We start from the raw sequence: 23,128 nt of genomic DNA, 5'->3' as shown, positions 1-23,128 counted from the left end.
CAAGTGGACTCTGATTGGTAGAGGCATTTGCATGGAGAATGCACCAGTGATGGTGACCGACAGTTAGCTGAATCTGGCACAATATGTGTACATGTACACACATTGCGCCTGTTTCAGCTAAACAAAATAAGTGTCCGCCATTTGCTGATTCATTCCTCAGGGCAATGCCTTGACCAATCAGGGTCAAGCTGCCTGATTTAAATTTTAAACAATGCTTGGCAGTTAACTGTCAGTCTGCATTTTCCATGGCAATGCCTTTACCAATCAGAGTTCACTTGCCAACCAATCAGCACTCTCTTCACATACAGTATAAATTGTTGTTTTCCCCCTTACATTGGTATTCTTGCAAAGTGTCCTGTTGAGTGCAAGATGAAAAGCTTCGACATGTCTCTTTTTCAGCAATACATTCTATCTTGCTTTCAGACGGGGCTGACCTTTATGCTGCTATTAACACCTACTTCAGTCTTTAACACTACCATTACCACTCCCTTTGTCTTGTGCCCATGACATCTTTGTCATTTAATCTCTCCTGACTTCCAACCCATCCTCAAACTCCTATTTTGTTCCACCTGCTCCATCACCCCTTTTCAACAGTATAAATTCCATCATCTTTCTGCCTCTCTTCAGCTCTGAAGAAGAGCCATACCGACTCTAAATATTAACTCTGTTTCCCCCTCCACAGATGCTTCCAGGCCTGCTAGGTTTTTCCAGCATTTCCTGTTTTTATTTCCGATTTCCAGCATCCGCAGTATTTCGCTTTTATTTTCTTTAACATTACGAGCGGGTTGGGCAGGGTAGGTAAGGAGGGAATGTTTCCACTTGTGGGAAAGTCTAACACTAGGAGGCACAAATATAAGACAGTTACTAATAAGTCCAATAGGCAAATAAGGAGGTTTTTTTTTGCTCAGGGAGTGGTTAGGGTGTGAAGTTCTCTACCGCAGGACGTTGTTGAATCAAGTAGCACAGATGTTTTCAAAAAGGAACTAGACACGTACATGAGAGTAAAGGGTCAAGAAAGAAATGCTGAAAGACTGAGATGTGGCAGATTGAATGGGAGGAGACTAGCGTGGAGTCAGCCCTGTCTGAAAGCAAGATAGCAGAATGAGCTAATAGCTGAGCTAGGATCAGAGCTCACTGAAAGCACAATGCAAGCACCAGCATTGACTACTTGAGGCCAAATGGCCTGTTTCTGTGCACTGTCTTCTATGTGACTCTATGTATAACTATTGCATCATATAATGATACAGCACAGGAGACCATTTGGCCCATCGTTGCCTGTGCCAGCTTTTTAAAAGAGCTATCCAATTAGTCCCATTCTCTGGCTCTAAGTGTTTATAGGAACATACGAATTAGGAACAGGGGTAGGCCATTCAGCCCATCGATCCTGCTCCACCATTCAATAAGATCATGTCTGACCTGACTGTAGCTTCAAATCCACGTTGCGCCTAGCCTGGGTTATCTTTGACTCTCTTGTTAGTCAAGAATCTATCTACCTCTGCCTTAAAAATATTCAGTGATCCTGCCTCTAATGCTCTCCGGTTAAAAGAGTTCCAAAAACTCACAAACCTCAGAATTAAATTCTTCTAATCTCTGCCTTAAATGGGAGACCCCTTATTTTAAATTGTGCCCCCTAGTTCTAGTCTCACCCACAAGGGGAAACATCCTTTCACCATCCACCCTGTCAAATCCCTTCAGGATCTTATAGTTTCAATAATTTCACCTCTCATTCTTCTAAACTCCAATGGATACAGGCCCAACATGTCCAACCTTTCCTCATAGGATAACTCCCCCGCACTCCTCAACCCAGGTATTGGTTGAGTGAGTGAACCTTCTCTGAATTGCTTCTAACACATTTATACCCTTTCTTAAATAAGGAAGCAAAAACTGTACCAACTTCCTTTTGAAAGTTACTATTAAAACTCTTCCACCACTCTTTCAGGTAGTGCATTCCAGATCACAACAACTCGCCGTGTGAAAAAAATCCTCATGTCACCTTTAACATAGAAACAGGTGCCAAGGAACTGTACAAAGGCTAAGATGGACACAGAACAATGGCATGAGAAGTTAGAGGAGACAGCCAGAGATATGGGTTTGGAGAAGCCTTTTCAAAGGTGGCAGAGAGATAACGAGATGGAGTGTTTAGAGAGAACATTCCTGAGTGTGGAAATGAGGTTCCTGAAACCTGAGCCATGAACAAGTAGATTGGAAGTTGGGGGAGTGGAGTGAAGGGAGGCAGATTGAAAGAGCAGGTTGCATGCATTAGCAGCAGGTCAGGGAGAGTTTGTGGCAGTGGTGAATCCATGAAGGGTTCTATTGCCAAAAACAGGGATCTTGCATTCAAAAATGAAGGTCCTATGTAAAGGTTCAAGGTGCCTTTAAGATGGGGGTGACTCAAAAGGGGTAATTTTTCATCTCTCCCATTTTGGAGGTAGATTTCAGCTCACTGAGGTGACATACCTGGGGCTATAGGTGCAGGTTCCTACAAGTTGCTGCCACTAAAATGAGTAGTCAAGAAATCAAAGAGTTCACACACAAATTCCCAGTAGGAATACCTCAGCTTCTGGAACAGCAGTTATGTAAAGTTACCACGTAATAATAGCTTCTACTTTCTCATTATGCCAACTTACATAAGCAAGTCAGATCAAATTAGGATAATTCATTAATGCCACTGATGGTTCGAGATAAGTTCTTACTGAGAGTGATGAGAGTCTGGTGCTACAGAGTATACTGCTGTCTCTGCACCATGCTGTGACCAGGCAACTATAGTCACACGTACGCATGGCTGCACATTATGTAGGCCTGTGTACACATGTCTGTACCCATGTCTTTATTCATGCCTGTATGCATATCTGTACACATCTGTATGCATACCTGCACGCATGTATGTACATGTTTGTATGAATACCTGCATGCATATCTGTACACTTGTCTGCACACATGTCTGTATACCTGCTTGATGCATGTCTGCACACAGCTGCCTCTGCAGAGTTTACACTTTCATTGCTGGTGGAGTTCACCATCTTGTCAACGCTGACTGACAAAAGAAAGTTTTAAAGAGAAGCTTTCTCCTGGCCAGTGATACCAATGGTGTGCTGTTGCACTAATGCAGTTAAAGCTGTGCAGTGCTGCTATACCAGTGCAGCACTGAAGCAAGACTATCTCCTTCAAGTGACCTCACCCCTGCTTCCCAAGAATGTGAAGTGACACACTGCTAGTGATTTCACTCTCTAGTCTTCCGAAATGCGGCATCCACACAAAATCTGTTGTACAATTATACCACCTGAAATTAACCCAAATATCGTAATGTGCAAATCATCCAAGATTTACAGAGGTTACAGTTTTCCTGTAAAACCTCTTCTGAAAAAGTCTAATCTGTAATATAAAAGTGGCCCAGTTTTCCTTCATGGTTGGTTTAATAGCTGGAATAGCTCTGAAATTGCACCATCAGTGTAACTCCTCTCATATCAGCCTAATTCTCCTCAGGAAGCTACCGAGCTTTATACAAATGGAAAGATCATCAGCTTTGTTTCCAGTGAGGTTTATGCTCATCACGGGATTTGTGCAAAATGACTTGGTCCAAGGCGGGAAGTTGGTCAGCCCGATGAAATCGCTGAATGAGCTGAAAGTGAAAGCTTTATCCTCTGGAGAAACATGTCATCAGGTTGCCGTTGGTTAATGGGGACAGCATTGGCAGTGTGCTGACAGTCTCCCTTAGCATCAGTGCCTAAGAAAGATTGAGGGGTGATCATGTGCCGTATTTAAAATAATGGAAGAATCAAGAGAGGGTCGGAGGGTGGATAAAGAGGATCTATTCCCTTTAGTGGGCGAATCTAGATCTTGGGGGCATATTCTGAAAAGCTGGGCCGGGCCATTCAGAATTGATGACAGGAGGCATCTTTTTTACACAAAGAAAGGCAGAAATTTGGGTCTCGCTCTCCCAAAAAGCTGTGGATGTCAGTGGTTAATTGGAGCTTCCAAGACTGAGATCAATAGGGTTTTGTTGGGTAGCAAGAGATATGGTTCAGAGACTGATGAATGGAGTTGAGGTAGTGAATTAGGAGCAGAAGTAGGCCATTTGGCCCCTCGAGCTTGCTCTGCCATTCAATAAGGTCATGGCTGGTCTGATTGTGGCCCCCAACTCCACATTCCCACCTACTCCCGATAACCTTTGACCCCCTTGTTAGTCAAAAATCTACCTACCTCTGCTTTAAAAATATTAATTGAACCTACCTCTACCGCTCCCTGGGGAAGAGTGTTCTAAAGACTCACGACCTTCAGAAAAAAAATTCTCCTCATCTCCATGGTCTGTTAGGGCTGGATTTTTACCAGTGATGTGATGCGGCCTCACAACTTGAAGTCAGAATCTATACTACTTCCAATGGAGGAAGGCCCAGTGCCTTCCTCTGGACATCCCTGAGTCTTGAGGGGCTGAATGATCTCTTCCTGTTCCTATGCTCCGCTAGTTCCCAAAGGTTACATTTTTTAAAAAAAACTTTAAGTCTTTTTATAATACTTTGATAAATTTATACATGACAAAATGTTAAATTGATCAAAAATCTCTAACAATCCTTACCACAGGTTTGGTCTGAAATCTTTGGGGCATCCTAGTCTGCAGAGCCACTGGTCAGCTTAATGTGCCTCATTGGCTGGCAAAAAGCATAGTAAAACGAGGCTGCACAGAAAATCATACCCTTCCCTCACCATCATCTGCATGTAGTAGGGGGAGGGAAGAAAGAATAATCTGCATGGTGCCTTCTTGAAATGCAATTCCATTGCCAGTGCATTGGGACTAGGCAAAGGGAAAACAGTCAGATTTCTGTCATTAAGTCCAGACCCACCAAAAAGATGCATAAAGGTTAATTTCCTGATTCACTAACCCACTGCATTGAGTGCCCTGATGCAGAATCCCTGCTTTAGTAAGCAACTGCTGGCATTCACCAGTCATATCCCATGCTTATGAACACCAGCGTAAAAGTCAGTCATAAATGAATTTCGAATCATGAGCTATATCTAGAATGGAGCAGCACAAAGCTTCTCATGGTCTTTTGGCGCAGAATTTTACAGCACAGAGAAGGTCATTTGGCCATCATGCCTTGGTCAGCTCTCTCTATTCATTTGTATCCATTCCCTTCCCCTTTTCCCATCCTCTTTTCAATTTTTTTCATTGCAAATAATTACCCGCTTCCCATTTCACAGCTGTTTCGATCCAATAGTGTAGCTGTTTTGAATACTGATGGTTGTTAAATAGTCACATTTTAAGGGAACCAATGGCCCGAATGCTGACCTTTCCCCCACTCCAGCTGGTCCAGAATTTAAATTCAGCCAGGCTAATGAGAAGAAAATGTTCCCTGGTGACTGTTCAAGAGATGACTAAATGTGTTTTGAGAGTGAAGAGATTGAAGGTTTTGTGTGAGCCACATCATAAATGACTTGGTGAAGAATTCCTTGATTTCATATTTCCAGCGAAGCCATAAAGTCATACTGTTGAAGTTGTGTTTTGATTTTGCTTGAATAAACAAATAGAAGCAATTTCCACACATGGCTTCTTGACATTACTACATATAGAGTATCTAGTGGGATTTATATGCCTTGTGAGAAGGCTAATTAAGGGAAATGTGATTTGGGCATTCTTGACTCCATTTCTAGAGAATTTAAGTCATAGCACAAAACTGTCTTTAATTCGCCACTAATTAATACTAAATTGTCAGCTCTCCCCAGGATTGCCGCACTGGTGTAGCAGGGACTATTCTCTTGACGATGAGAATTAGGTACTTTGTCGGCTCAGAGATGGACCTCTATCCTATATTTATGCCTTACTATGAACAGCCTGGTATTCACTAGGCTATTCCTGTCAAAAATATGACAAGATGTTCCATTCCAAAGCGTTACCAGTTCTCAGTCTGATCAATGCTAGGTCATTAAAAAGTTAAACTAATTAAAGCTTTCATTGATTTCAAAGAAGCTAACCTGGAAACATCATGGCCTATGACAAGGAGTTCAAAATAATTCTTTGTTTTACTAGGAATCATAGGAGCGTGGAGTCTTACAGAACAGAAGGAGGCCATTTGGTCCCAATTAGTCCCACTTCTCTGCTTTTTCCCTACAGCCTTGCAATGTTTACCCCTTTGAGTATTTATCCAATTCCCCTTTCAAAGTTACTAATGAATCTGCTTCCTCTGCCCTTTCAGAACACGCCTTCCAGATCTTAACAATTCATGCAAAAAAAATTCTCCTCATCTCACCTCTCACTCTTCTGCTAATTCCTTAAGTCAGTTACTTCTGGTTACTGACCTTTTACCCTGTGGAAACAATTTCTCCCTATTTACTCCTTCAAAACCCTCATGATTTTGAGCACTTCTATTAAATCTCCTCTGAACCTTCGCTGCTCCAAGGAGAACAATCCCAGCTTCTCCAATCTCTCCAAATGGGGCATTATTCATTTCTGGAATCCTTATTGATTATCAATTGATCGCCAGTTACTGCACGAGGAGGTTTGGCCAGATCTTAAAAAACATGCTAATTGTCAAAATAATTTAATTTGTTTTACCATGAAAGAACGCCCAGGCACTGGAACAAACTAACAGGCGCAAACCTTAAGAAACAATTCCTATTATGGGCCTTGAAATTGGGATTTGGGTACATTAGTGCACAAATCCTAGCTCCATTAATTTAAAACGAATGAATTCATCCATTAAAACACCAAGTAAATTTCATAGAATTTTACTTGATTGTTTAAGAAACCCAATTTTAACATATTGGAAGTTTGATATAATCAAATGCTTGTGACAATTACCAAAATTCATAAAATTGCATTCTATTAAAGGTTATTAGAGAATTAAAATGATAAGAAGGTCACCTTCTTATATTTAAACACAAAGACGAAGTAAGAATGCAGTCATTCACTTATCTCAATTGTAATTTCAGGCTCCACAGAACAAATCTAAAAAGCAATCCTGATGAACGTGTTTTCTCTGTATACAGATTTAGCTATTCATCCCTCAACTCTAGCTAAGAATTGTTGCTTCTTTTATAAGCTCGTAGTTTTGTTATTTATAACGCACATTTTTTTGTCATTTCCATTTGCTGGCTACCTAAAAACGAACTTTTACTGCCCAATGCTCTGCACGCTACCATTCTTAAAAAGGCAATGGCTTCCAGTCCACTTGGAAAGAACGTTTTCAGTAGTGGAAGTATGAATTCCTATTAATGATTTCTGAGTCAACAATCCCACTATCGTGGTAAATATGGTGGTTCTCTATTATGCAGTACCAGAAAGTGGTACATCTACCATTTCCACATGCCACATTCTTGGTTATTTGACTATGGGATAAGAACCCTTAGGTATTGCATTCAGGAAGGAAATTTTGCCTTGGAGGGGGTGCAGCGAAGATTCACCAGAATTATACCAGGGGTTAAAGGCTTAAATTATGATGACTGGTTACACAGACTTTGTTTGTCATTCATTTACAGGATATGGGCATTGCTCACAAGCACAGTGTTTATTGCCCATCCCTTATTGTCCTGGAGACAGGTGGTGAACTGTGCAGTCCATGTGGTGAAGGTGCTCCCCTGGTGTTGTTAGATTGGGAATCCCAGAATTTTGACCCAACAGCGATGATATATTTCCAGTCAGAATAGTGTATTACTTGAAGTGGTGATATTCCCATATGCCTGGTGCCTTGCCCTAGTTGCAGGTTTGGGAAGTACTGTCAAAAGAAGCTGTGGAAATTGCAGCAGTCTGTCTTGTATATGATACACATTGCTGCCACTGTGCACCAGTGGTGGAATGAATGAATATTTAAGGTGGTGGATGGGGTTCTGATCAAGTGGTCTGCTTTGTCCGGGATGATGCTAAGCTTCTTGAGTGTAGTTGGTACTGCACTCATCCAAGCAAGTGGACAGTAGTGCATCATGCTCCAGACTTGTGCCTTGTAGATGGCCGGAAGGTTTTGGGATGTCAGGAGCTGAGTCGCTTGCTGCAGAATATCCAGGCCATTGGCTTGTATTCCCTTGACTTTAAGAAATTGAGGGGTGTTCTATTTGAGGTACTTAAAATTATAAAGGGTTTTGATAGGTTAGATATAGAGAAACTACTTCCTTTGGTGGATGGATCCAGAACAAGGGGACATAACAAAATTACAGCCATTTAGCAATGAAGTCAGGAAGTGCTTCATCACAAAAAAGGGCATAGTAATCTGGAAATCTCACCCCAAAAAGACTGTGAATGTTGGGTCAATAGAAACTTTCAAAACCAAGGTCAGTTGATTATAGTCAGGTAAAGTTAATGGCTATGGAACAAAGGCAGGTAAATGTTTTGGATACAGGTCAGCCACAATAAAACTGAATGGGAGATCAGACTTGAAGGACTGAATGACCTATTACTATGTATAGTACAGCTGATGAGCAGAGGTCACGGAGAGTGAGAGAAGAGAGAGAGAGAGAAGCAAACAAGCCACTTGTTTGAACTTTCTGTAAATCACTTTCTAGGGGTTAGGACAAGAAGGGAATTTAAAAATGTCAGACAGCAGACTGTCTCTAAAGGCTGTCTCAACAACCTATTAGCTGAGGGGTTGGTTTGTGGTCCAGGAGTTTAGAAGACAAAGGGCATAATGCAAAAGAAAATTCAACTGGATCACAAGACAATAAATTTTAAGGCAGTCTACTGGAGCCTCATTACTCTCATTTTTTTTTTTACTTTGAATTCTATCCTTTATCTGAAACAAAAGTGAAGTTGGATTTGTTACCTGATGCATGTAAATTATTAAGCATGGCGAAGACTTCAAATACTAGAGAACAAAACAAAAAAATAAGACAGAAGCATGCAGGGACATCAGATGAGACTTTTTTGTGTAATATGTAGTCGAGTAATGGTATAAGTTATCAGGGGAGGTTGTTGAAGCAAGGATTGTAAATGAGTTGAGAAGATAATCAAGTCTATTTATGGGGAAAGAAGGGATTAAAGATTATGGTGATAAAACAAAGCTTTACATGTTTCTAAAAATACTTGCATGCTGTCTATACCTTGTCCTAGAGACACTAAGAAAATGTCATGTAAAATTGTTCGAGTTAAGCAAAAATGATTTGTTCTTGAAGAATGGATATGTGTTTAAATGTGAATATAATCTCAAAGTCAAATGTTGCTTCAGATTTTAGATAGATATGAGCTATCAAAGTATAATGCCATTCTCTGTTGATGACTTTGGATAGTCATTTCCAATCTGCAGAGATAAATTATTCTACCGAAGGAAGTCCTAGTACTAAATAAATGAAAGGGACTCAGAATTGTAAAGAGAGATAAGAGTTCAGCTGTTTTTTTTTAAATAATCTTATTTGGTGTAATTACTGTAATTTGTGTAGTCTTGTAAATTTACAAATAATGATATTATCTTAAACTGATAAAATGTGAATTATAATGTCATAATAATCTTAACTGCAACCAGGAGACTAGCCCTAAACTAACATATTGTAAGGGTAGCCCCCATCAAAAAGAACTATGTCCTTGGCCGTTAAATCCATGCCAACAATGTGACTTTACTTAACATTTGTTTTCTACAGTGCTCAGGTCACCTGTTCACAGAGACACCCCAAAGTAAGGAAAAACATCTGTTTCAATAGGACCTTTCATGACCTCGGGGGGGGGGGGGTGGGGGGGTGCTGCTGGAGGGGGTGTCCTAAAACACATTCCAGCCAATGAAGTTTTTTTTTGAAGTGCAGTCACTGTTAGAATGTAGGAAATACGGCAGCCAATTTGCTGCAGCAAGCTCCCAAAAATAACCAGGGAATAATGACCAGATAATCTGCTGTTTAATGATGTTCGGTGAGAGGTAAATATCGGCCAGAGACTCTGCATCAAAATAGCACCATGGGCTCTTCTATGCGGACCCGAGAGGACAGGCAAGGCCTTGGTTTAAGGTCTTATCCAAAAGAGGGCAGCTCTGACAGTGCAGCACTCCCTCAGTATTGGCACTGTAAGTGTCATCTTGGATTATGTGATCAACCTCTGGAGTGAGATATGAACCCATGTCTCACTCCAGAAGCCAGAGTGTTACCCACTGAACCTACTGGCTAACAGGCGAAGTAACTTAAGATCGTCCTTATGCGACATAGCAGTAACACGTCCATAAAAGAAAAGATTGAAGACTGCGAGAATGACAGCATGAAGCGCCTGGAGCAACCGGCAATGACCAACGCCACCGCCAATTTGCTGCTGATTGATGGAGCCGAGGTTCAGCACCGCGGACAGAGGCTTTAATCAGTATTCAACACCAGGTAGCACTTCACCCAAGTTCTCTTGTAAAAACTTTATTACTGTTGTCATAAGTCTTCATACTCCAACAAATAAACCTCAAGGTCATTGGCCCGGGAAGTCTGAGAAAACACTTTTATTTGTGTGTGTCACATTGTATATCGTCGGAACATCTGTCAGATTATATGGACAGCCTAGTCTTTTCTCAAGCTAAGTCAGTCCTTTATTGGAAGAAAATCTATCGCATTATTCCACTACACAGGCCGATTTATGAAGAGCAGGGGTCACACGATGCTTTTCCCACATTCCTTCTTGAATAAATGAAATACAATAGTTGTTGTTAAAATAAATACAGCTCTCTAGGGATGGCTTTTAATACCTTGCCTTGTGCTGGAAGCGTGCAGTAACTAAGGAAAGTGACTAGTATCTAAGAGAGAGTTAAGCACAGTTCAGGTTCTCGGAGGCTGCGTGTCATTTTTCACTCATTGGATTGCGCGGTCTCCTTGTCAAATAAACTTTCTGATCCCCTGCTTGACAAAGATTAATATCTGGTCCTGCCTTTCTGTCTCAGACTGAGATGCAGCAACTATTGGCAATGCCTGGTACTCCTTAGAAAGGGAGATTAAACAGTGCTAATTCGGAGAATGTAATTACAAATGTCCAGACTGTTCATCAAATCATTCTACACGTAATCTGGAGCTGAAGCGATATCTAATTAATCCTTTCCTACATTCAACGCTTGCCTCATGTTACTAAATAAAAAGGCGCTTTTATCTACTATTAATTAAAGATTATTTTGAAAGCTGAATAACGTTAGCGCCCTGTAAAAAATCCACACAATTGTCTTTCACTGGTGCCCCTACTCTATTATTCAGGCAAGCCAATGGTCCCACGCGGAGACAAGTAGAGTTTGCACCCCTGACAGTTATAGTTACCACAACAGAGAGGGGGAGGGGGAAAAAAAAAACCTTGGGACCTACCCCAGAGTTGTCATGGTGACGATGGTGTACCAGAAAGAGGCGGGAATGCTTGTAAACTTGCTGTGGGTTGACCCCTTCTCAGCATAGAACATCACAGTGGCAAAGATTATGATGGCCATGGTGAGGGAGAACAGGAGAAATCCAAGTTCTGAGGCACAACTCTTCAGGGTGTAACCCAGGATCCTCAGCCCTTGGGAATGGCGAGAAAACTTGAAAATCCGAAAAACTCTGAACACCCGGAGAGTGACGAAGGCTCCACTCACGTCTTCGTTGTTGGTCATCACCAAGCCAATGTAATAAGGCATGATGGCCACTACATCAATGATGCTCATCACGCTTCTCATGAACCTGTAGCGGCTGGGAGCTGCAAAAAGCCGAAGAAGGTACTCAACAGTGAAGATCATGACACAGGCCGTGTCTAAGCAAAAGAAAGCCACCACGTATCTCTCTCCACAGGGCAGGTCCTTGACATCTCCAGGGCCAATCCCGCAGGGCACCGTCTCCACCACATTGGTGATCACCGAGACGGCAATGAAGAAGCCAGTGACATAATAGAAGACTAAAGCTAAGGTGCTGGTGTGCGGGTTCTCAAAGGCCCTCCACATAGTTTGACGGCAGGTGCGCGAAGGCAAGTTCCCTTCCGCCTTGTTTTCCGAGTCACTGTCATCCATCAGCCTCTCCGCATTTTCCCGCTTTCTGTCCTTGTACTCTTCATAGCAACAGTCCCCAATGATCTCAGGGATGATGCCAAAGAAAGCTAACTCTTCATCATAGGCAGAGATGCACTCGTGCCGCGGGTAGTGCAACTTCCCGGTCCTGTAAAAATTCAACACGTTTCTGAAGATGTCAGGGTCCCGGTCAAAGAAATATTCCTTGCTCTCTTCGTGGAAGAAGAATTCCTTCTCGCTGCTGCCGAGCAACGTGTCAGGGAACCTCTCCAGGGTGTTTTTCCAAGTTTGGAAGCGCCTGCCGCTCACGTTGAGGATGATGAGTTCGTCCTGCTTCTTATTCTTGTCACCTGGGGCGAGGGGCATGGGGCAGTTGGCCACTGGCATCCATCCTATGGCAGCAGCCCGGGCAAAGGGCAGCCACGCCGCCACTCCGGCCGCCATCGCCACTCCAAGCGGACTGAGGGGCTTCAGAGCGGGGAAAGCAAGAACCACCTTCGCTGGCGATTCGGCAACATCTGCAAGTGAAGACAGACACCAATTTCCATCTCAAGATCAGTCCTCATCAACACACATTGTCCATCACTTCCACACGGGCGCGACAAAGTTATCACAATGCATTGCCACCCAGCCAATATCTCCAAGGCTTAAAACAAAGTCTCCCTGAATGTCAGGCAATCGTTCTTATGGCTATAAAACTGCAAAATGCATTAATAATCCAACCCGTATCGCCCTGGACCCTCTCCTCCAGCTGCAAACAGGTTTCCAGTTAATTTTGTTAGTTACTCTTAACCACCTCACTCTCAGGATCTAGTCATTGGCAGATCTTCCGTTTTCTAGATAGCTCGGTGCTGTGGATGTCTCACCATTGTAAATAAGAGCTCTGCTCCCTGCTGAAGGACAGGCATTTTTGCTGATTGGAAACAAGTAGATGAACTGTATGGAGTGTACGGGAGATGACTGAGGAGGAGATCAGACACGGGGTTTTTTTTTTAAGACTAGATCAATGGCTCCTCCCCTTTCTCCCCACTATATATAAAAAAATAATAAGGAACAGATACATTGGGTAGGAAAAGGGCAATGTCATGGCAGAAATGACACAAGCGACCCCTCGTTTTCTGGACATTAAGACGCGGGAAGCGGAGGCAGGTTATAAGCTTGCAACAGGGTCCCCGCGAAGGGAAAGTAGGAAAACTTTGGAGAGAAGCGGGTTGGTTTCCTCCCTAATATAAAAAAAAGGCGGGCACAGCTTACCTTGGCAATGGGAGGGAGATTCCAAGTCTTGCTGGCAAGGACACTCCTGATTCGGCTCGGGGACAGAGGAGTTCCAACAAATAAAAAATAAATAAAATAAATACAATCCCTCTCAGATAGGAAGGTAAATCCCGCAGTAGCGAGGAGCAGGTGAAGATCCAGCCAGAAGAGTGGTGAAGTCAGGGAGCCGGTGTTAGCTGCGCCGCTTCCACATTTGCCTTCTTGTGCTTGCTCGTCACGGAATTCTCCTCTCCCACCCCACTTTGCCCGCACGCTAAGGTAACAGGTTCACGTTTTATTGTTATCATTTCCAAATGTTTGTCTTATTTCCCTTTTCTCTCTCTCTCTCTCTTTCCCCCCCAACACACACACGCACACACACACACACTCTCTCTCTCCCTCTTTCTCTCTCTGTCATTCTCTACTTTAAATGGTACGGATGTGATAGGCGGGTCAAGGCTTGTGATGGCATGTCGAGGCTAGGATGATGGACAGTGCTCTCCCCCCGGGTCTGGCTGTGCCTCTGAGGCACTGTACCTCCATCCATGGGGTGGGCAATCTTTACAATGCACAACTTGTTAGCTGCTGTGTATATATTGGGGGAAGCTGCTACCCTCTTGCATCTTGTCTGCACAGAAAGCGAGGGACATGATTATCTTTCACCGATTCGATCTCTTTCTCAAGGCGCGCCACACACGGGCTCATGGGGGAAGGTCCATCCCCGCTCGGGGCACGGAAGAGGTCAGAGGGGCTGAAGGGTACCCGGGAGATCGCCTGTGAACTCACCTTCGCTGGGCCGAGAGCGACAGTGGCATCTGTTGCACTCTGGAGGATCCGCGCCCCGTTCACATTCGGTTTCCCGGGTTAATGTGGCGTTAGTTGTAGGATTAAAGGGGATGGGGGTGGGGGGCGTGAAAGCCGCCGCAGGGATGGTTTTACCGGCAGGATTAAGGAAATGAACAAATGCATCGATTTTCTGGGCGAGTTGCAGTTAATACGAATGACTCCCCCCTTTGCACGTGTGTCATACTTTAGGAATGCCTGGATAAAACATTGAAAATGCGCACCTGGGATAAATGCTTATAAAGCCTACATCATTCTTTCACCATGTCACCTGCAGCCCTCCCCCTCCCAGTATGTCTGTCCCTCTCATGTGGACACACTACCCGCTGCTGGACTCCTTCCCCATCGCCAGACACCCACTTCCAACGATCCCCACATGTTTTCGCTGAGCTTTGCCTCCCAACTTTCTCCTTGGAGTTGGGCGGTACCTGGTTGCTGAGGGTTTAACCAGTGTTTGTGATACAGCCAGTGTGAACAGGGCAGGTACACACACACAGGAGACTGGCGTGTGCAAACCACCCGGGGCGGACTTTTATTCTTTAAAACAAAAAGACTCCCAACAATGTCCCAGATTCAGATTTTCCGCAGTTGTGCCTTTTTTTTTGGTCCCAGATAATAGGAGCAACAGATAAGACTTTCTAGGGCAAGGCAGGACGATTAAAGACGGGCAGCCCTCCCACTGAAACAACAGCCACCCGGCTGGATATGTGGAAACCTGGACGAGATTGAGAAGGTGCTGGGAGGGAGACGGTCTTCTCCTGCATCTGGGAAAAGAAGAGGCGGCTTAAAGTGTGGGCCGGACCCCCCCCCCCACACAATCAGGTATTCCGACTTCTCGCAGTGTTTAAAGTTTATTGAAAGAAAGAAAAAAAAAACAGAAAGTGCTGGAAAAACTTCTGAAGGGTCAGACAGACTGGAAACGTTAACTCTGTTTCTCTCTTCACCACAGATGCTGCCAGACCCTGCTGAGTCCTTCCAGCATTTTCTGTTTCTCTAACAGATTTCCAGCATCCTCAGTATTTTGCTTTTAAATTTTATTTTATTTTATTTTTGGAATCTTGTAAATGCAAAATAAAGATCCAGTTCTGAATGTTGATGTGCCTTTCCAAGAGTCTGCTTTCTTTTCCGGCAGCAAATGGAGTGGAGTGGATGGGGTGCTGTCATGAGTTCTTGGATTGAGTTAATTAACTTTTTATTGTAAGGAATGAGTTGGGAGCGATTCCTTTTACGTAGCCCAGGTGGCGCAGCTTCCACTGAAAGATTGCAATCGGCTCTCGCCGTTTTCTTGCCCTGTTCGGAAATGACAGCTCTGAGTTGGGTGGGGGGGCGAATATGCGCGGCTTTCTCTGCCCTGGTGGTATTATTTCTCTCTCACCACTTCATTTTTTCAAATGGTTTCCAGACTCATTCACCAGCCATTCACTGCAAAAGCGGCTGGGAGGCAATTGGAAGTTAATGGAAGGGCAGTCCTGTCTTGTCAAAAAGGGAAGCATATTTCACAAATGGTGGCGTTGTGGATAAACAGTAATTGATATTGACTTCTTAAAATTATTCTTTTATGGGGCATGAGCGTCGCTGGCAAGGCCAGCATTTGTTGCCCATCCCTATTTGCCCTTGAACTGTACAAAAGAACAGAAGAAATAGGAGCAGGAGTAGGCCATTCGGCCCCTCAAGCCTGCTCCACCATTCAATAAGATCATGGCTGATCTGCCCCAGGCCTCAACTCCTCTTTTGTGCCAGCTCCTCCTAGCCCTCAGCTAATATTTCAAAAATCTATCTACCTCCTCTTCAAATACTTTCAGCGATTTACTCTCCACAACTCTCTGGGGTAGAGAATTCCAGACATTCATGACCCTCAGAGGAAATTCCTTCACATCTCAGTTTTAAATGAGTGTCCCTTTATTCTGTAACTATGTCCCCTGGTTTGAGATTCCCCCACTAGTGGAAACATCTTCTCAACAGCTAACCTGTCAAGCCCCCTCAGAATCTTATACGTTTCAATAAGATCACCCCTCATTCTTCTAAACTCTAATAAATAAAGGCCTAACCGGTTTAGCCGTTCTTGATAAGTCAGCCCCTTCATCCCAGGAATCAGCCTAGTGAATCTTTTTTGAACTGTCTCCGATGCCAGTGTATCCTTTTTTAAATACGGGGACCAAAACTGTACACGATTCTCCGGGTGCGGCCTCACCAACACCCTGTATGCTTGTAACAAGACTTCCCTATTTTTAAACTCCAACCCCCTAGCAATACAGGCCAAAATTCCATTTGCCTTCTTAATTACTTGCTGCACCTGAATGCTAACTTTTTGTGTTTCATGCACAAGAACACCCAGATCCCTCTGTGCTGCACTTTTTGGAGCCTCTCTCCTTTTGAATAATAGTCTGTCCTTTGATTCTTCCTACCAAAGTGCATGACCCCACACTTTCCTATAGTGAACTCCGTCTGCCAAGTTTTTTGCCCATACACTCAATCTACCTATATTCCCTTGCAGATTCCTTATGTCCTCATCACAACATGCCCTCCCACCTATTTTTGTATTGTCAGCAAATTTGGATACATTACACTTTGCCCCCTCCTCCAAGTCATTTATATAGATAGTAAATAATTGAGGCCCTAGGACTGATCCTTGTGGCACTCCACTAGTTATGTCTTTCCAACATGAAAAAGATCCATTAATCCCGACTGTCTTCTGTTTGTTAACCAATCCTCAATCCATGCTAATACATTACCCCCAATACTGTGAGCTCCTATCTTGTGCAATAACCTTTTATGTGGCACCTTATCAAATGCCTTCTGGAAATCCAAATACACTACATCTACCAGTTCCCCTTTATAAACTCTGCTTGTTATATCCTCAAAGAACTCTAGCAAATTTGTCAAACATAATTTCTCTTTCACAAAACCATGTTGGCTCTGTTTGATTGCGTTAAGCTTTTCTAAATGTCCTGCTATTTCTTCCTTAAGAATAGACTATAGCATTTTCCCAATGACAGATGTTAGGCTGACTGGCCTACAGTTTCGTGCTTTTTGTCTCCCTCCTTCCTTGGACAGCGTCTTCACATTAGCAGTTTTCCAATCTGCTGGGACCCTCCCGGAATCCAGTGAGTTCTGGAATATTTTGACCAATGCCTCCTCTATCTCTGCAGCCGCTTCCTTTAAAACCCTTGGATGCAGGCCATCAGGTCCTGGTGACTTGTCTGCCTTTAGTCCCATTAATTTGTCAAATATTTTGTCCCTCATGAGAGAGATTGTTACAACATCTTCCCTCCCATTAGCTCCTTGCTTATCTGATATCTTTGGGATATTTATAGTGTCTTCCACCATAAAGACTGATGCAAAATATTGGTTTAAATTATCTGCCATTTCCCCGTTCCCTGTTATCAATTCTCCAGTCACATCCTCCAAGGGTCCCACACTCACTTTAGCTACTCTCTCTTTTTATATACCTGTAGAAGCTCTTGCTATTTGTTTTTATATTTCTTGCCAATTTACTTTCATAATCCATTTTCTCCTTCTTTATTAGCTTTTTAGTCATTCGCTGCTGGTTCCTAAAAACTCCCAATCCTTTGGCCTACCACTTGTTTTTGCCACTTTATATGCATTAGTTTTTGATTGGATACTCTCCTTGCCCACCTTTGGTAACCAAAGAGCGGGGATTCTTCAAGTGCAAAGAGCAGGGGTACTAGAGTAATTAATTAACAAGTTAAATAAAATAGAATAGTGATGGCAGGATGGGTGATGTGTTGCTGCTGCAGCATGTGAGAGCTGCTGGACACCAAGGTGATCCAGAGTGAACATATCTGTAGTAAGTGTTTGCAGCTCGAGGAACTTTTGATCTGAGTTGAGGAGCTGGAGTCCGAGCTGCAGACATTGCGCCACAGCAGGGAGGGGGAAAGTTACCTGGACACTTTGCTCCAGGAGGTGGTCACACCCCTCAGATTAGGTAATTCAAATTTGGTCTGTGATCAGGGACAGGAAGGTGTGACTGCAGGTGAGGCAGGTATGGGGACCTGGGGGATAGCGTTCGAGGAACATTGGCACCTGCCATTGTCCAACAGTTACAAGGTTCTTGCAAGCTGTGTGGATGAGAACAGGGACTGGAGAGGGAGGATGAGAAAACTGACCACGGCACCGTGGTACAGGGAACCATTCAAGTGGGGGGAGGAAATAGAAATGTAGCAGTGGTAGGGGACAGTGTAATTAGGGCAATAGATAGTGTTCTCTGCAGCCATGAGCGTGAGTCCCCAAGGCTGTGTTACCTGCCCAGTGCCAGGGTTAAAGACACCTCCTCAGCGTTGGAGAGGAACTTGGAGTGGGAGGGGAGGGATCCAGTTGTCGTCATCCACATTGGTACCAACAGCATTGTTAGGACTAGAGTAGAGGTTCTGCTGAGAAAATTTGAACAGTTAGGAGCTAAATTAAAAAGCAGAACCTCCATGGTAATCTCAGGATTACTACCTGAGCCACGGGCAAACTGGCATAGGGTAAATAAAATTAAGCAGTTAAATGTGTGGCTCAGAGATTGGTATGGGAGGAATGGATTTCAGTTCATAGGGCACTGGCACCAGTACTGGAGTAGAAGGGAGCTGTTCCGGTGGGATGGGCATCATTTGAACCATGCTGGGGCCAGTGTCCTGGCGAACTAAATAACTAGGGCTGTAGAGAGGGCTTTAAACTAAATAGATGGTTGGGGGGAGGGTTCTGGAGAGGGGATACATAGGTTTACAAAGCAAAAAGGATATAGCAGCCTTGCAGGGCAGCTATATTAGGTAATGATACCCAGATTGTGACAGGAAGAGACAGGGTGTACAAACATAAAAAAAAAGCAGCAAATAGGGTCAAAGGGGGAAAAAATGTTAAAAAGGCAAAATTAATGGCTCTTTACTTAAATGCACTTTGTCTTCGCAACAAAATAATGAATTAAAGGCACAAATAGAGGTTAATTGGTAAGATCTTACAGCTATTATGAAGACATGGTTACAAGGAGATCAAAGCTGGGAACTAAGTATTCCGGTGTATGTGACTTTTAAAAAGGACAGACAGGAAGGAAAGGGTAGTGGGGTAGCCTCCTTAGTACGAGGTGGAATAAGTAAGATAGCAGGAAATGATCTTGGATCAGAAGATGTAGAATCCATATGGGTGGAGGTAAGAAATAACAAGGGGAAGACAACACTGGTGAGAGTAGTCTCTAGCCCCCCTAACGTAGCTATGTTGTAGGAGAGAGAATGAATCAGAAGATGAGGGCATGTATAAAAGGCAGTTAGTTAATCATGGTTGACTTTAATCTTCATGTAGATTGGGAAAATCAAATTTGGCAGAGGTAGCCACGAGCAAGAATTCACAGAGTGTATTCGGGACAGTTTTCTAGAACAACATGTTATGGATCCAACCAGGGATCAGGCTATTTTGGAACTGGTAATGTGTAATGGGGTTTAATAAATGATCTCAGAGTAAAAGATCCCTGAGGAAACAGTGACCATAACATGGTAGAACTTAGCATTCAGTTTGAGAGTGAGAGACTTGGGTCAGAAACAACTGTGCTAAACTTAAATAAGGGTAATTATAAAGGAATGAGGGCAGAGTTGGCTGGAGTGGACTGGGAAAGGAGTTTAGTAGAAAAGATGGTTGATGAACAATGGCAAATGTTTAAGAAAATAGTTCATGACTCACAACAAAGATATATCCCCGTGAGGAAGAGGGATTCTAGGAAGGGGATAAACCAACCATGGTTAACCAAGGAAGTTAAGGATAGTGTCAAATTGAAAGAAAAAAAATCATACAATGTGGCAAAGATTTGTGGTAAGCCAGAGGATTGGGAAAGTTTTAAAAACTGACAGAAGATGACCAAAAAAATAATAAAAAGGGAGACAATAAATTTTGAGGGTAAACTAGCAAGTAATATACAAATTGACAGTAAGAGCTTCTTTAAATATATAAAAAGGAAGACAGACCAAAGTCAATATAGGCCCCTTAGAGAATGAGATTGGGGAAATAATGGGGAACCAGGAAACGGCAGAGGAGTTGAATAAATACTTTCATCAGTCTTCATGGTAGAAGACACTAATAGCATTCCAAAAATACTAAATAATCAAGGTCAAAAGTTGGGGGGGGCGGGGGGCGGAAATAAATGCAATAACTATCACTATAAAGAAAGTACTAGGGAAACAAATGGGGCTAAAGGCCAATAAGTCCCCTGGACCTGATGGGTTTCATCCTAGGATATTAAAGGAAGTAGCTACAGAGATAGTGGATGCACTGGTAGTAATCTTCCAAGAGTCCTTAGATTCTGGAAAAGTCCCAGAGGATTGGAAAACTGCCAATGTAAAACCCTTATTCAAAATAGGAGGGAGACAAAATACAGGTAATTATAGGTCAGTTAGCTTAACATCCATCATTGGGAAAATTTGAGAGTCTATTACAAAGGATGTAATAGCAGAGCATTTAGAAATGCATAATATAATCAAGTAGAGTCAGCATGGCTTCATGAAGGGGAAATCATGCCTGACAAATTTATTAGAATTCTTTGAGGAGGTAACAAGCAGGATAGATAAAGGGGAACCAGTAGATGTAATACATTTGGATTTCTAAAAAGTGTTCGATAAGGTACAACACATAAGGCTATTTAATGAGATAGGAGACCAGGGTGTTGGAGGAAGTATATTAGCATGGATAGAGGATTGGCTAACTGATAGAAGAGGGTTGGGATAAAGGAGGCATTTTCAGGATGGCAACCTGTAATTAGTGGAGTACCACAGGGATCAGTGCTTGGGCCACAATTATTTACAATATATATTAATGACTTGGATGAGGGAAATGGATGTGCTATTGCCAAGTTTGTGGTTGACACAAAAATTGGTGGGAAGGCAAGTGGTGAGGATGACACAAAGAGTCTACAGAGGGATATAGACAGGTTAAGTGAATGGGCAAAATCTTGGCAGAAGGAATATAATGTGGGAAAATGTGAGGTTATGCATTTTGGTAGGAACAATGGAGGAGCTGAATATTACTTAAATGGAAAAAGACTGCAGAAGGTTGCAGAGGGATTTGGGGGTCCTTGTGCATGAATCCCAAAAAGTCAGCATACAAGTTCAGCAGGTAATGGGGAAGGCATATGGAATGTTGGCCTTTTTTCAAAGGGAATAGAGTATAAAAATAGGGAAGTCTTGCTAAAATTATATAAAACACTAGTTCGACCACACCTGGAATACTGTGAACAGTTTTGGTCCCCTTATCTAAGGAAAGATATACTGGCATTGGAGGCAGTCCAGAGAAGGTTCACTAGGTTGATCCTGGGTATGGAGGAATTTTCTTATGAGGAAAGGTTGAGTAGGTTGGGCCTCTACTCATTGGAGTTTAGAAGAATGAGAGGTGACCTTATTGAAACATATAAGATTCTTAGGGAGCTTGACAGGGTAGATGCTGAGAGGTTGTTTCCCCTTGCGGGAGAATCTAGGGCCAGAGGGCATAATCTCAGAGTAAGGGGTCGCCCACTTAAAACAGATGAGGAAGAATTTCTTCTCTCACAGGGCAGTGAATCTGTGGAATTCTTTACCGCAGAGGGCTATAGAGGCTGGGTCGTTAAGTATATTCAAGGCTGAGAAAGACAGATTTTTAATCAGTAAGGGAATCAAGGGTTATGGGGAAAAGGCAGGAAAGTGGAGTTGAGGATTATCAGATCATCCATGATCTCATTGAATGGCGAAGCAGACTCGACGGGCCGAATGCCCTACTTCTGCTCCTACGTCTTATGATCTTAAGACCTTATGAGTGGTTCATCTTTTTCGGCGTGAGTGACTTGCTAGCTAACGAAGAGGGCAATTAAGAATCAATCACATTGTTGTAGGTCTGGAGTCACCGTTGAGGCCTGACCAGGTAAGGACGGCAGATTTCCTTCCCTAAAGGATATTAGTCAACCAGATGGGTTTTTACAACAATTGATGATAGCCGTCAGGGTCATCATTACCGAGACTAGCTTTATTTTCCAGATTTATTAATTGAACTTACAAATTGTACCTTTTGGAACTAAGCAAAGGCTTCAAAGGGACCAACCACTCCAGAATCACTGGTTCTTTTCAACTAGCTCTGCAAACATAATAGTTAAGTCAGTGTTAATATGAAATTTGGCTGGGTCACTAATGTGTAAAACTAAACTGTTGCAATTATTTGGGGAGGAATGATTGAGGGATGTAAATATAGATTTTAGTTCCTTTGTGCTTGATACAACATTAGCACTAAATTTCTCTCTTTTACATATATTTTTACAATTAATCTCATTTGTATGCACTGTCAGTAGGAGCTTAGGGTTCATTTGAATAACTCATTGTTAAATCTATTCAGACATATGAATAGCTATTTGTGTTTTGAATCTTATGGGTTTGGACATTTTGTGTGAAAGATTTCTCACTGTAGGGGTTGTTGGTAAATATCTAAAAATACTATCACAGCCCAGTGAACACAGATAGGTGGGGAGGAATGGGGATGGGATAGGATCAAGGACAGCCCATTGATTTTCAGACTGGGCGTGAGTTGGCCAAGGTGCTGCATTGACTACGTAACAGGTAACCCGGGCAACCAGTGGCCCCGTGCAGACCTTACTGAAAGGTCCCTTCACTGTCTGCAATTGCAAACTAATGAAACCTGTCAGCAGAATCTCAGACTGTGGGCAGCTGTATTTAAAACAACTGGTTCACTTTCTCCAGTGGATGGCATGGGGGACAGGGAAGTGGGGGGTGTGGGGGGGGTGTGGGTGATGGTGAGGACACTGAGCATTGGTGGGGTGAGATGGGGTGTGTAAAATCAGTATTGTATTAGAAATAGAGGATTGAAAAAAATTATTTTGCCCAAAGTGCAAAAACAGCTGCCAAGTGGGTGCTGTGCTAATAAATGCTTGTTTGAAAGTATGGATTTAGTACACAATTTTGGTCCTAGTTACTGATTAGCATGATTTGAACTTGTCTGGAGATGAGAACCAGAAACCTGAAGGTTTACCGCTCAAGCAATGAAGAGACACAATTTATATGGAGCAGTATTAATGGACTCCCCACACCCACTCTCACTAAATATGTAGACTGAACAGGTTGGCACACAGCAGGGTATTACAGGATGCTTCAGGGACAGAGGGAAGGGGCGCACAG

General features: G+C 43.0%; 1 protein-coding gene across 1 annotated transcript in view; it reads right to left on the bottom strand.

The window, feature by feature from the left end:
- kcnd3 (potassium voltage-gated channel, Shal-related subfamily, member 3) overlaps positions 1-13,230 on the bottom strand; it is a 340,961-nt gene extending 327,731 nt beyond the window's left edge. Inside the window, exons 1-2 of the mRNA XM_078546430.1 lie at positions 13,149-13,230; positions 11,227-12,412 (exon numbers count right to left, since the gene is read on the bottom strand). Coding sequence (XP_078402556.1) covers positions 11,227-12,338 — 1,112 coding nt within the window. The 5' untranslated portion in view covers positions 12,339-12,412; positions 13,149-13,230. The remainder of the gene's footprint in view (positions 1-11,226; positions 12,413-13,148) is intronic.
- Positions 13,231-23,128: the final 9,898 nt, after the last annotated feature.

This window comes from Cetorhinus maximus, chromosome 8, assembly GCF_964194155.1.
Source record: "Cetorhinus maximus chromosome 8, sCetMax3.hap1.1, whole genome shotgun sequence".
NCBI lineage: Eukaryota > Metazoa > Chordata > Chondrichthyes > Lamniformes > Cetorhinidae > Cetorhinus > Cetorhinus maximus.
The sequence above is the reverse complement of the archived record's forward strand: the minus strand, read 5'-3'. Positions and strand labels throughout refer to the sequence as shown.